Source organism: Patagioenas fasciata, chromosome 8, assembly GCF_037038585.1.
Source record: "Patagioenas fasciata isolate bPatFas1 chromosome 8, bPatFas1.hap1, whole genome shotgun sequence".
NCBI classification, from domain to species: Eukaryota; Metazoa; Chordata; class Aves; order Columbiformes; family Columbidae; genus Patagioenas; species Patagioenas fasciata.
The window spans coordinates 21,963,115-21,978,123 of NC_092527.1; the positions used below are offsets into that span (position 1 = coordinate 21,963,115).

The 15,009-nt window shown below is 41.2% G+C and overlaps 1 protein-coding gene across 5 annotated transcripts in view; it reads left to right on the plus strand.

Moving 5' to 3' along the window:
- GBF1 (golgi brefeldin A resistant guanine nucleotide exchange factor 1) overlaps window positions 1-15,009 on the plus strand; it is a 107,148-nt gene that overhangs the window by 76,242 nt on the left and 15,897 nt on the right. For all 5 annotated transcript variants that reach the window (XM_071811887.1, XM_071811888.1, XM_065843014.2 and 2 more), the window contains 13 exons: window positions 2,034-2,263; window positions 3,198-3,366; window positions 3,552-3,763; window positions 4,442-4,540; window positions 4,955-5,149; window positions 5,516-5,702; window positions 6,133-6,273; window positions 6,827-6,915; window positions 10,127-10,329; window positions 10,783-10,906; window positions 11,210-11,335; window positions 11,924-12,006; window positions 14,241-14,477. In XM_071811887.1, the coding sequence (XP_071667988.1) occupies window positions 2,034-2,263; window positions 3,198-3,366; window positions 3,552-3,763; window positions 4,442-4,540; window positions 4,955-5,149; window positions 5,516-5,702; window positions 6,133-6,273; window positions 6,827-6,915; window positions 10,127-10,329; window positions 10,783-10,906; window positions 11,210-11,335; window positions 11,924-12,006; window positions 14,241-14,477 (2,095 nt within the window). The remainder of the gene's footprint in view (window positions 1-2,033; window positions 2,264-3,197; window positions 3,367-3,551; window positions 3,764-4,441; window positions 4,541-4,954; window positions 5,150-5,515; window positions 5,703-6,132; window positions 6,274-6,826; window positions 6,916-10,126; window positions 10,330-10,782; window positions 10,907-11,209; window positions 11,336-11,923; window positions 12,007-14,240; window positions 14,478-15,009) is intronic.

Consider the following 15,009-nt stretch of genomic DNA (forward strand, 5'->3'; position numbering starts at 1 on the left):
TTCAGCGTGCCTTACAGGAGTAGTTTGTACAAAAGGGAATGAGGACCTGGAGAGGTGGCTGAGGTTACAGGCAGCCATGTGGTATGGAGGAGTTGGAGGGTCCAGCGGGTGCATGGAAGAGAGTAAGAACAAGAACACTGGCAAGAGGGGGAGCTAAGGGGAAGGGAATGGAGCTGGGAGGTTTTCTGCAACAGAGATTGCTGACCTAAGTGCCATATTCTTTCCCATGTTTCTGAAGGGTGTGCCAGAGGGTGTGGGTATGGTGATAACAAGGGAAGAGTGAAGTGTGACTGTGGGAAGTATGCAGGTCAAACTGAGGGATGTGCAGAAACCTAGGTATCAAGCATGTAAAAACTGAAAGTGTGTACCCACAGTCTGTGAAATTTGAATAAAAGGCTACACTTATTAAAGGACAGGGAAATATGGGGTGTGCTTGCGACTGTTAGGAGAAGAATAGGGACTGTTATGTGGTAAGAAGGCATGAAGAGTTATGTGGGGGGAAAAATGTTGAGGGAACAGCAAAAGTACCAGAAAGGGGATTGTGTGCAGGAAACCAATGGGTTTATGCTTGAATCTTTTTTCACGTACTCTGATTCAGCCTGCAGCAGTGATACAGTATGTGGCTCATGCTGCGAGCTCAAGAATAGAATGTTGGTGGCTTCCATATCTTATTGGTGTATAAGAGTAGACTAAATAGTTAAACTGTTTTTAACCTCTCCTCTGGATAAAGGAGTGTCTCTGGCTGGAAAGTACTCTGTCTCTTGCTCACTCTACACTCTGACGGCTTAGATGTAAACATTACCAGTGAAAGGAAGCAGAGAGCAAAATTGAAACAATAGCTATGTAAAATACCTAATTCTGACACTTATTCTGTCACAGGAAACTATTCAGTGTAGTGTGAACCATTCCAAATGTGTTTCTACACAACTGTGTGACTGGTGAAAACTAAGGAAATAATGAATGTGATCAGATTGCATATATTAATAGCTTGGAATGTCCATCTAGATGAGAACTTATTGCTACATAAATCATTATATTTAAGTTTCCAAATAGATACTAAATTCTGTTAAACAGTATTATAACTCCTGTAATGTTTTAGAGAGAAAGTTGAATTGTGTTACAAAGCATGTCATTAACTCTGACCTTGTAGTGCTAGGTAATGTATTAATTGTGCCTTTTAGGCCAGAATCTTGGCGTGGCAGGTGAAGAAGAAAGGATTACAAAATTGATCATGTATTCCATTTCATTTCTTAAAAATCAAGTAATGTCCTGCCACTTCTTTAAGACATTTATGAAAATCAAGTCAGCAGTAAAACACCACTGTGCAAAAACGTACACATTTCAGATGTAAATTCGTAATGTAACTCTGTGCCTTTATTTCATAACTGTGCCCTGCAGCATATCTTCTATTCTTTAAAATAATTGTTTTACATTTTTAAGTTCTCCTCAGAACTATAAGAGCTGCAAATATGTGGACTTCTTTTAAAGGTAAACTTAGGCTCTTGGAGCACTATCTCATGTACAGAAAAAGCGAAAATACTTCACTGCTCTGTTTCAGACCCATTTAAATTCTATTGCAACTCTATTTGTTTAAGGAAAATTAAAGAAGTAGGTCTTGCCTTCAAATCAAGTTAAAAGTTTTCACTTTGAAGGAATGACTAATCCTTGATGCAAGTCTTTAAAGTGATTGTGCCCCTGTATCAAAGAGTAAAGTTCACCTTTTGGACTATTTTCAGATTTCTACTTAATTATAGAAGCCCTCTGCGCCCTTTATGTAACTGTGAGTTACCTTATTTGCTGAGTCTGTTAGATTCCAACTATTGTATCTCACATGTTTGTCTATTTGGTTCATTAACACCTGGCAAAAGAGAACTTAATTTATCTACATTCTCTACATTAATGCAGAACTATCTGAGATCATTTGTACTGTGAAGTAGTAATCAAAGTAATTCTTTATTGTTCTATTCCATATATGAACTTGTGGCTGAGGGACAAAATTACATGACTTTTTTTTTTGCTTTCTGTTTCATCAGCAAGCGGAGTTACTTTCATAGACGCTCCTTCTCCCAGCTCCTCAGGGAGCTCAGAAAATGTTTCGTCTGCGGTCAGCCCTGCTACAGACAGTGGTTTGGAATTGTCCTCCCAGACTACCTCCAAGGAGGACTTGACAGACTTGGACCAAGTTACTTCTTTGGGACTTAACACAGGAATGCCTTCAAATGAGGCCAAAGTGACTGAAAATAATAATCAGCCTGAATTACAGGTACATGGATATAACTTTGATAAAGACAAGTTGTGGCTCCCAGCATAATCAGTTGTGGATTTAGCACTTACTCTCTTTTTTGGTCATAGTGTTTATATTCTCTTTCAAGACTTAGGGTCAGAATAAAACATTCTTCACTGTGATTTGTAAATTCATATTCATTCATTCATTGTTTTCTCTTGAGACCATCCCCATTGGCTCAGAAGTTGTGCAGCCCACCTATGCACCTACATATCTAGTTGTACTCCTGGCAATACCATCAACCTTAGTTAAGGGAGAAACTGTTAAAGGGAAACATAGAGGAAATCTACAGGATAACTCATTTTAATATCTTTAATGGACCATTTTTCTTGAGTCTGTAGAAATTCATCTGTTGGTGTTTGTGCACATGCGTTGCCGTTGCTGTGAAATATAAATAACCTGAACCAAAGCCTTTGTCAGTAAGTTTTCCTCTGTGTTGTCTCCACTTCCTCTGCAACAGTAATACTGTGGAGAAGATGGATTAGAGCTCCAGGGAACCTTTCAGATCTGCAGATATTCTGAGTGGTAGAAATGCTAAGAAGGCATAGATAGGAATCGTGTGCTGAAATTATGTAGCATTTAAAACCAAAAAATGAGCCAAATCCTAACCTCGGGGGCAGTAAGAACTGATAGGTGATAGGAGTATCTTCAAAGTCAAGTCCTTAGTCTCTCAACTGAGAGCTATGTAAAATAGGCAAGAACTAGATGGAAATGAAGGGTAGACATTGCTGCAGATTATCTGGAGGCACTCTTTTCTCTTAAATTTTGTGTTTCTGCGGCTCTTCCATGTGTGACGTATAGTTGTCATAGTTACGAATGAACCATGAGCAGATAAGCCTGCCTTTTGACTTGTCTAGTGCTTGTTAACTCTTGTTTTGCTTCTTTCATTCTCAAATGACTGATATAAATGAAGAATGAAGGTCTGAGAGAGGAGAAAAACCAGTCGGCTTCTGTCGAGTCTATCCCTGAGGTCTTAGAGGAGTGCACATCTATAGCAGAACATTCTGACTCTGCCTCAGTTCACGACATGGACTATGTAAATCCCCGAGGAGTGCGTTTTACTCAGTCTTCCCAAAAAGAAGGTGAGAGGTGGGCAATGTTGCTAAAGTCCCTCCTTGGTTCCGCTTTTCTGTTCCACTTCTGCTAAGAGGGTTGTAAGCTCCTGTTCCTCAGCTGGTCTGTTACAATTTTGTTTATAACACTTGTTAGGCAGCTGCAAAAAGCAAAAGCAAAGTTAAGGGTGCTAATCTCTCGCATTTTCCTTTAGGAGCAACGCTGGTCCCATATGGACTACCATGTATTAGAGAACTGTTCCGCTTTCTTATCTCGCTCACCAACCCTCATGACCGCCACAACTCCGAGGTGATGATCCACATGGGGCTGCAGCTGCTCACTGTTGCCCTGGAGTCAGCACCCATTGCAAACTGCCAGTCCCTCTTGGGACTTGTGAAGGAGGAGTTGTGTCGACACCTATTTCAAGTGAGTCTGGCTTATGCTAGCATGGCATGTGGCACTGGGGGAATCAGATACTAATTTGCATCCAAGAGCCTACTGTAATTCAGCAGTCTGAGGTTGGGCAGGTCTCAGTCTTCAAATAAGCTCTCTGCTGCACTGCAGTGACAGTTCTGAATTGCACCAATGAAACAGTGCTGTTGCAAAGCCAGAGAGGTTATTGTGTGCTATTTTCTTCAGATCAGAACTAAGAAGAATGCAGGTGATTTGAATGAACTTGTCCTGTAGGATAACACTGTTTTGACATAACTGGTTTTGAGGTAATCAATGGATGCAAGTTACCAGCTTAGTAGTAGGCAGAACCTTTGGAGAACCAAGCTATTAATTGCACAAGCACCATCCTAGAGGCAAGCCTTCTCCCAGGTTCCTTCTTCAACAAGAATATCTGTGGACTTGGCAAAAGAACGAAGTTGTAGTGGGAAAAGTGCTGCCACAAGCAGAAGAGAGTTAAGTGTATTCATCCTCACTACTGAGACCAGGAGGTTGAATAAGGGATTGTTTTTTTGAAATACTGTTGCTATGGGATGCGAAGTGTGGATCTTAAGGCTGTGCTAGATGATACCTGCAGTACCATAGTAGTTCTATTTATAGCACATAATGACTAGCCTTTGGAATTCTTAAAGGTTTTTTTTGTTTCTTGTTCAGCTACTGAGTGTTGAACGGCTCAATCTGTATGCGGCCTCCCTCAGGGTGTGCTTTCTTCTCTTTGAGAGCATGAGAGAGCACCTGAAATTCCAGCTGGAGGTGAGTTTTTTGAATATTGCTGGGTACCTGGTAATAGTTTCTTGGACATCAGTTAAATGCACATATCTAGGCAGTAAGATACAGTCTAAATATCAGTTTGCCTTTTTATAAATGACTCAGTGGGTTATGGGTAGGCTGCGTGGGCCTTTTCTTGTTGGATAATAAAATACCTTTGAGACTGGTGGACTGCACTGTCTGCCTTCCTACTACTTTTTTTAGAACAGTAAATCCAGGTGGATTGAATGGTAGAACCATTTGAAACATTTCTACAGCCTCTTTCAGAATGAACCATTATTAAAGTTGATGTCATGTGGGAAGATGAAGCTTGAATCTGTTTCTGTAGTCCTCAAAGCTATTCACTGTCCTGCTTTCTTTTTTCTTTCCTTAAACTGAGCTGCCCTGTGTTTCTGCCAGATGTATGTCAAGAAGCTGATGGAAATAATCACTGTGGAAAATCCAAAGATGCCCTATGAAATGAAGGAGATGGCTTTGGAAGCCATTGTTCAGCTGTGGAGGATCCCCAGTTTCGTGACCGAGCTCTATATCAACTATGACTGTGACTACTACTGCGCCAACCTCTTCGAGGAGCTCACCAAGCTGCTCTCCAAGGTGCTGACCTGCAGCGGGAGGCGGGTGGGCAGCGGGGTGCAGAGCGGGGAGCCAGGGGCTCAGAACAAGGGTAAGCGCACATGCAGAACTTCAGAATGGGAGTGATTGAAAGATTTGGGGTGAACAGTCTGCAGGGATGAAAAAGACCATTAAACATTTGGAAGCAGAAGAGAAAAGAATAGCCATGATGCTTTAATAATGTCAGAGCAGATAAAGCTTTCTAGCATATACTTAATGGTTTGTGTTAAAAGTTTTGTGTGTCCTGTTTTATGCTTTAGGCTTCCCCAAGCTGTGTGGGAAACTTCCTTGCCTCATTACGGTGAAAGAGGCATGAAAGTTGACTAATACTTTTATTTTATTTTCCAGAATGCCTTCCCAGTTTCTGGACAGCTGTATACTGTCCATTTGCTGTCTCTGGAAGCATTGCTGACAGTGATAGATAGCACTGAGGCACATTGCCAGGCCAAAGTGCTGAGTAACATGAATCAACAAGAGAAGGAACTTGTCAAATCCAACCTGGAAACCTTGAACAGCACCAGAGAAACAAGCAATAGTAAGACCCTTTTCTTTGATGTTTTGATATTAAGTTTAGTCTTGTGCTAAACTTGCAGATCTTATTTTGGTAGCTGACATAGTAAGCTCCTTAAATGTTTTCAGTCTTCCTGTTGCATGCTTTATAACTGCACACTGATGTTAATAAAATTGCTATTTGTAAAATTTATGGATATTACAATGTGCCCCTCATGAAGCTTTCTGTAAAGACCATGTCAAGACTGGCAATCACAACAGGAGGAGGGCATGTCATGAAATTCATGTAGACAAAACACTGAGGATACTGAGGAATCACAGTTACTGGGGGAACTCCTTTAGATAAGCACATTCAATTTAGAGTAATCAATTCATTATTTCTCTGTTGCTAGCTTTTTCCTTGGCTTATGGATTTGTGTGTTATTTTCTGTTTTGTTTTATTTTAACTTCTATAGATAATGAGAGAGTACTCAGTGAGGGAAAATCTTCCAGTGCAGTCTCAGAGCCAGCTGGGGTATGTCCTCCCAGCAGTGGGTGCCTTATGGCTGACCAGATGAAGGATGGCTGCATGGAACTGGAAGGAGGAAGTGAGGCAGGTAATAGTCTCCACGGTACCCTGACACTGTGAGTGTGCATATGCTGAAAATGGTCCTGACTTTGCTGACTGCTCCTGCTATACTATAGACCACTGTAGCTTTGTGTGTTCAAAATTAGAAGGAGGTATGTGGTGAATATTTGTTTATTACGTGTGTGCTATATATATGCCTACTAACTGTTGCATTTCTTCTTGGAAGAGGTTAGATCTGGTGGATCACTTTGGGGCAAACGTGTATGAAATTCATACCAGTGCTTATTATTTTTAAGGTTGTCAAGGGCTGTCCAGGGGATCAGTAATGTAGGTACTCAAAGTAGCCAGAAAATTAAATCTTGTGGATGTGTGAAATTGTCCACAAGAAGCTGCTACGCAATTATGCTGAAGAAAATGTGAGTGGGAGTAATGTAGTAATTGAATAGTAGGAGTGTGACTGCCATTTGTAGGGCAGCTTATCGCAGCAAGACTCCATGACTGAAAGTTAGGATGGGATGCTATAGTGTGCTAAGTGCTACTCTGGGGATCGGTTTGACTATAATGACGCTTTGTCCTTCTAGCTGAGAAGAGTATCCCCAGGAAGCCTACTCGATTTTCTTGTATCCTTCCAAGCCCTCAGGAACTTATGCAGATTAAGAACAAAAAGAAGGTAAGATTTGTAATACACTACAAATGGGTATTTGAGTGTTTTCCTAGTTTTCTATTTGTATGACTGGTCATATTTCAGAAATTTCGAGTTCTGTGCTGATAAGAATTAAATGGTCACTGAAAATCCTGCTACGCTGCAGAAACAGCAGTGATTATTATCTGTTCTGGTTTAGTTATGCTAATAGTTCCAAGAGGTGTTTGAGAAATTTTGTGGCACAATTTGTAAGCTAGGTACATCTGATTTCTGGGTGAGAAAGTCACTGGATCTAGTCTGCATTATATGGAGATGATTAATCAAGTACTTTCCTCAAAAAGGGGAGGTTCCCTACTCTTATCAAACCTGTAAATGGGGAGCATACCAAGAGATTTGGAGTAGAAATTAACAGCCTAGCCTGGTATTCTGATTTGCTTTTCCTATGTTTGCTTTATCATAAGGACAACTGAAAAGATTGCCTTGATTACAGCAAAACCATTCTTTGTCTAGATGTCTGTTTCTTTCAACCTCATTAATCCAAATTATAATCTAAACTTTGTATAACTTTTACATCCCCTGAGTGGTTCCAGTCTAGGTCTAGCGTTGACAAATGTGCTCCATGCTGATGGCTTTGTATTCATCTGCTGTCTTGTGTCAAACATCAAGTACTGGTCTGCTTGTTCACCTCCAGAGACAGCAGATGACTAGCATATCTAGAGTCCTTATGAGTCACATGGGACTGTTGTGGTTTGGGTTTTTTTTGGTTGGCTTTTGATTGGTTGGTTTGTTTCATTCACAGATATTCTTTGTACAGATTTGTTATTTTTGCACATGTACATGAGGTGGGTTATTTAGGAAGTGAGAGGCTACTGAATTTCAATAAGAAAAATGATAGATGTTCTGAATGAAACATGAGTAACCATAGTAGTTGTGGAATAAGGAACCAGATGATATAGTGGAAAAATAGATGAATGTCTTTGGACATTGGTAGTAAAGAGAAAGGCTTTTGATTTGTACTTGACTGAAAGGCTTCTGACTTCACTCTCCAGTGTAGGTGTTCTTATTTTACATTTAAACTTACTTACTTAAACTTACATTTAAACTTACTTAAACAAAAATACTGAAGAAAGTACACCAGGTCACTTTCTGCTGCCATACTGATCTGTGCCTTGTGATTTGCCCTGGCAGTCTCTGAATCTGAATGTAATGTAAGGCAATGATTTCTCTCTAGGAAGTATGCTGCACTACTTAGGAACTTGATTCTTTACCTACGACACAGTGCTGCAGTGGGATGATGCTAACTGGCTTCCTGAGCCACAAGGACAGTAAGATGAAGCGATTGTCAGCACAGTCTTCAAAAGAACCACTGAGTTTTGGCGTTAGCTAATTTCTAAGAAATTAATGTTGATTTAGTGACTGTTTTATTTGTAGCCATTCACTTTGCATTAAATCTAGCTTTCATGGCAGCTTTGCTGATGGACTTTGTGTGAAACTCCATTGTTGAGAAGGGAAATTGCATTGTGCTTCCACTGTTCTAACTGAAAACCTCTCATAATATGCCAGCTTTGCTGTGCTGGAAAACAAGGTTAGAAGAAATCAGTGGCTGAGAGTTCCTTAAAGAAAGTTCCAGGTGGCTCTAGAAAAAGGGCAGTGCCTTACGCTACAGCAGAAGGCAGAAGGATGTTCATAAATCTGTTAGTTTGCTCAGGGAAAATCCTTCCTTGACCCTGAGTCTGTTAATGATTTCATCCCGAGCAGGTAAACAGGGCACACAAAACATTCCACTTAAGTAATGTTGATACTGACGTGGCTCCAGCATGTTCTGCTTCATTTAACCTCTGAAGTACTAAACATTACCACAGCTGGGAGGAGGAAGAAAGCTAAGTAAAAGCAGAAGACACATTATCCATCAAATGGAAAGGTTTCTTTGTTTTCAAATGCAGTGACCAGAAGCTCAGAAGTTCAGAACTGACATGATTATAAAGGTAGTGCAAACTGCCAGCAGTCTGGTCTCCTTTCAGGTGGTCTTAAGAAGAATAAGCGGTCCAGAGAATACCCTGGGGCTTGGATTACAGAATTTACAGCTGAACAGAAATGCTGCTGGCATCATACAGTCCCTTCAGGCCTGTTATACTGAGACAGCACATGATTATTATTTTGTTATGCTCTGACAGGGTCCTTGTGTGCTCCATGCTATTTCAGGGTCTGTGTTTTACTGCAATTTGAGGATGTTGACACAGGCAGGGGAGGCAGAGAACAGAGGCCTGGTGGCTTCTGAAGTACTGAGAAACCCAGGGGAGCTCGTAATCATGATGGTCACGAATTTAGTTCACTAGGTCATCGCTAGCAGTTTGATCGTGATAGGAGCTAACAGGGAATTGACATTTATTCTGGTGCCTTAGTAAAGTTCATACAGTTGTTTGTGCTTTTGGTTTTTCTGAACATCACCAAGAACGCTCAGTTAACCCTTTCTTAGTCAGGTGTTTTATTACACTTGCTGTGGTAGAGTCTAGTTTCCTAAAATAAGAATCAAGCAGGACAGAGTAGTTGACTTCCCTCCAAAACCAAAAATGCACCTGCTGTTCCCAGCCAACAGATAGCCTTGTCATGCTGGAATACCAGATGTTCCTGGAAACATGTCTCACTAGCAGAATGCTTTCTGGTTCTTAGTTTAAGATTTTGCAGCACTTCTTCCTTCCATCTGCTGAATTAGTGCCACGGATTCTTGCTGCATGTCTCCTGGCAGTGGGGTAGAGTACGGGAGCCTGGAGCCAAAGGGGACAGAAGAGGGCACAGAGCAGTGCTGTTGTAATTGGTTAGAGTTGATCATTCCACATGTCTGGGCTTCACCAGAGAACTTCCGCTGCTCTGTTTACGTGCTAGAGCAGGTAAGGCATTTTGGGTAGCAGAACTAATTGCTTGGTGAAATTTCAAAGCTTTTCAAAGCCAGCAGCTCAAGCTTGCTCTGTCCAGTGTTACTTGAAAGTGAATCCTTGTGACAAATGCAGGTTTTTTGGCCTTGGTTAGCCTTCTTGCTGGATTACACAGTACAATGAACTTGATCATAGAATCGTAGAATAGTTTGGGTTGGAAGGAACGTTCAAAGGCCATCTAGTCCAGCTCCCTTGCAATGCTGAGGTCAATCTATTTTCTACTTTATATTTTTATTTAAATGCCAAGAACAATCTAAAGTAAGATATGCACTTCAAGCTTGTAATTATCAGAATGTCTTCTTCAGCTCCTGATAACCGGCACAGAGCAGTTCAACCAGAAGCCGAAGAAAGGGATACAGTTCCTGCAGGAGAAGAACCTTCTTGCCACCCCCATCGACAACAATGAGGTGGCCAGATGGCTACGGGAGAATCCTCGCCTGGACAAAAAGATGATTGGGGAGTTTGTGAGTGACCGTAAGAACATAGACTTGCTGGAAAGCTTTGTTGGGTGAGTATCTTTCTGTGTCTCTTTACTCAGAAAGGAGTGAAAGCTAAGTGTTCAGTGATTTTAAAAAAGCAGTAGAACAGTAGTTCCTGGAGGCCCCAAATTTGTATCACTTGATTCCCTATGTACCATCATACCTTAATTCTATGCATCTCTGGCATATGGCAACACCTTAGGTATGTATAATAGTATGATACTTGAGCTGCTTTTGGTAGAGCCAGTTTCTGTGAAGACGAGAGAGATGATTACATACATCATAATCTGTAGGATTGTTGATGCTCTGTTACTGTTTTTTGCCCGTTCATGGTGTATTTCTTCTCACCCTCCACTCTTTTCCTTCTGTTCTCTGTGAAATCTGGTATTCTGATACTGCAAAAAACAAGATTTTAGTCAGTAAACTTATCCTACTTTTCCCATCCTGTTTCATTTTCTCATTGTGTATCGTTCTTCTTGCAGCACTTTCAGTTTCCAAGGTTTAAGGTTGGATGAAGCTTTACGACTTTATCTAGAGGCCTTCAGGCTGCCAGGAGAGGCACCCGTAATCCACAGACTGTTGGAAGCCTTCACGGAACATTGGAGGGTGTGTACTTGGTGGGCAGAAAGCTCAAAACTGTGGTCTTTCTTGTGCATCTGCTTGCCAAGATGGACAGGTCAGGTCTAACTGCCTATATAAGCTTACTGTGCCCTGCAAGCAGCAGCTGTTGTTTTGCAGGAGATGGCATTGGCATGCTGATTTCCAGGGTGCTTTTTGGAATCTGGAGCCAGAGCCTGGGTTTTTGTTTGTCCCAGAGATGATTCAGTACCATGAGTAAGAAAATGGCTGTCTTGGATCACTAATACCACTGTTCCCATAGGACTAATTCGTGCATACATTGTCTTTCAGAAATCAAATGGATCCCCATTTGCTAATAGTGATGCCTGCTTTGCCCTGGCCTATGCAGTTATTATGCTGAACACTGACCAGCACAACCATAATGTCCGCAAGCAGAATGTCCCGATGACTCTGGAGGTGGGTGTTACCAGTGTAGGCATCTCTGATTTTGATAGCAATGTAGCACCTGTTTTTATCTCAATTACATTATCTTTTTTTTCTATGGCATTCATTACTCATGCTCACAATAAGCTGGTGTGCAGCACTGAAATTGAGTACAGTGGGAGAGGGGAGCTGGGGGAAGAGGGCAATCTGAAGAAATATGTGCTTTGCAGACAACTTGCCATGTAGTCCAGAGACTTGTGTGTGTGAGCAATCTTTATCCTAAGACACAGTAAGAATGAGAAGATTGTTGAACTGCTGGGGGCTTTTGGAGACTTCAAGCCCTGTGAGTGTCAGTGCAGTGGTACAGACCTGTCATTCTGATGTCCATCCTCAGCTGAGCATGTGTTGTGTTGTGTCTGTTTTTTTCCTTATGAGCAGAGACGTGTTGCTGCACAATACTGCCACTAAGAATAGCACTTAGTAATTGAATTTTGAGGCTGAATGTTAAACAACGCAGGAGAATGTCCTTCTGGTCCTATGAAAAACAAGGGGAGTACTGATCGTAGCCAAGCAGTTAAAGCTGGAGATACTAGGAATTAACATTGGTGAAACTTTTTTCAGGAGTTTCGGAAGAACCTGAAAGGTGTAAATGGAGGCAAAGACTTTGAACAGGACATACTGGAAGACATGTACCATGCCATCAAGTAAGAATCCACCTATCATTTCCTTGTGTGCAGTGGACAAACTAGAGTTGCTTGGTCTGTGAGATCTCTGGAGAGTACAGAGAGAGATTCACTGATCGTGTGCCTGTTTGCCTCAGACCAACTTCAAGCTCTGTGTGGGGTTGCAGTAACAAGTCTGTCGTGGTGATTGCATTGGATTTGTATCTTCTCATTTTTGCCATGGTATTTTAATCCAGAGAGCTTAAGCCAAAGTTAAAAAATACATTGCTTCTATCAACATGTGAAAGAATGGCTGTGCACGACCAGCACATGTGAAATGCTGGATCTAAGAAACCTCTGTTATCCAGAACAGGCCTTAAGCCTTTTTTAGAACATTTTATGTAGTGTTAGAGATAGAATCTCATCCCCAGCACAGCCCTGGTGCCCTGACATAACATATCCAGGTCTCAGTTTCATTTTTTCCTTTTGAGCTCTTTGTAGGAGGTTGCTGTCTGCACCAACCTCTTTTGCCACGGAGAATTCTTGGTGGCTGAGGCCCTTTTGTGCATAGACTAGCTCTGGGTGGGGAGCTTTAATAACAGCTTGGCAGTCTAGCCTATCAGTAAATCCAGGTCCAGCCAATTTGGAGCTTAGAGGATTACATCTCTGAGGAGGCAGGATGTGACTGACTCTCAGCTAGTAGTTTCAGTCCGCAGTGGCTCAGGCTGGGAGCAGGGCAGTGTGATTAGGCTGACCCTCCCTTTTGAGCCTTCTCTGGGAAGGTAGGGAAGCTGCCTATACTACATATCCAGAAATTCTTCAGGAGGTAACTCTAGCTTTCAAATAGAGCTCTAGTTGTGATTGGCCTCTCTCCCCTGAGGATGTTCTTAATGTTTTGAGTAGTACCCTGGGAATATTCTCGTATCTTTTGGTTATCTGGTGCCTCTGTCCTAGTTTGTTCCCCTTTATCCTCCCTTCACCAGATATGTCAGCCTTTTCAGTATGTTCTAGGGCTAAAACACTTGGTGTAGCATTTCAGTATTGCTCCATCTCAGATAGATTGCCCCAGTGTCATAGTTGAGATTGAGGAACTGTTTGTTTTCTTTGTATTATTAAGGGGGGAAAAAAAAATCAGGCTGTAATCTGTACAGAGTAGTGCATTATCTCTTCAGGATCTCAGCATTTTGCTTTTGAGCACAGTTTCATTTCCTGAAAATTTCCAAGTAAACCCATTCACTTGCTTCTGCTAATATTTATCAAATACAGGTATTTAGAAAATGTATGCAATTGACTGCAAACACATTTCCTATATAATCTCAGTAATGATTTCTCTTGTCAAAATATGCAGGTACCTGAAACTGAGAAGAGCTTATTTTTATGCATAAATCAGGAGAGCTTTTTTGTAGTTGCTGTTAACACATGAAAATTGCTTCTTTGGCAACTGAAGCTTGTTATTTTTTGATTGTTGCAGAAGGACCTCTACTTTTCAGATTTGCTGCAATCTAGTGTTCGTAGTATATTTGAGACTCTTTTTAAGAAGCTATTAGATAAGAGGGTTATCTCTTGTGCAATGTTACCCAAGTTTAGGGACTATGTATTTAGGCTTGACATAGTTTAACCTGGGATTGCAAATGCTATTTGGCATTAATCGTAATTGTTTTATTAATTTTTAACTTTAATCCAGTTACAGTAAGGAGCTGTGGTACCTTGGTTATGAATCACCCATCATACATTTAGTTCCTTGTTTTATCTTTAATTTTGTACTACTTGGCGTTCTGATATTTGATTTTGGCATAATCTGAATAGTTGCATTATTCTTATACAGAGGTACTCCTACCTGCTGGTGGCTGCAGCGCTATAACTTCTTTTTTTTTTTTTTTTTTAATCTGGGAGTATGAGATATGCAGAACAATCTTAGTGGGAGGAGAGTTGGAATGGGGGCATGTGAAGCTATGCCAATGTGCTCAATGTGCTGTCCAAAATTTCCCATCATTTAACTACCATATGTGTTGCATTTTGCACTTGTGGTGTTAGGTAGCTGCTTCTTCAGTTGCTATTCTTACACGGTTGCTGCTGGGTGCAGCTAAGAGCCACCAGATTTCATATCCAGGTTATCAAGCCGGCAGACACAGGAAAACAGGCTGTTTCAGGAGCTGGCAAAACCACTTCAGAGTAGACATCACTTAGCTTTGGGACCATGTATTGAAGGGCATTGTGTAAATGTTGGGTTTGGCTCAGAATGAAAAATTCAACCTTTCTGCCTTCCTCTCTTGCAGAAATGATGAGATAGTGATGCCAGAAGAACAGACCGGCCTGGTGAAGGAAAACTATATCTGGAATGTCCTGCTACATCGCGGTGCAACTGATGAGGGAATATTTCTCCATGTACCTCCCGGAAGCTATGACCACGATCTCTTCACCATGACATGGGGGCCAACCATTGCAGCACTTTCTTATGTTTTTGACAAGAGCTTAGAAGAAACAATCATCCAGAAGGCTATCTCTGGTTTCAGGTAACTCTTGCATTCAGGAAGACCCAGAAGAGTTAAAATGTAGCCATTGTCTCCTGTTTACCTGCTAGAGATATCACAGTGAATACCAGCTCGCACTTTTCCTAGCCGTTGAGCATTTTATTGTGACCTACAGTCCTTTAGTTTTATTCTATTATTTGTATTGATTCATCCCATCTTGGCCCCTTGGTTGTCTCTCACTGTTTGGCTTGACTGCTGTGTTTTAATAAACAAAGTGCCTGGGGTATGTATTTTTAAATTCAAACCTGGTTACATTTAAAACTGACATCACTGTGCTGATTAGCAATGAGGGGAAAAATTCACCCTTAACTTGCACAGAGATGCAAATTCCCTGTATAGGAACAAAACCTGTCATGTGTATGAGGCCATAGCTGTGGCTGAATGGGATGGGGATTTTTTTTTTTTTTTTTTCTTTCTCCAGATGACCAGTATTCAAAAAACTTACTGTCTGTGAGAAACTGTATTGGAACAATATTTGGTCATGCTTAGATCCAGACCAAATGATGCCTTAAGT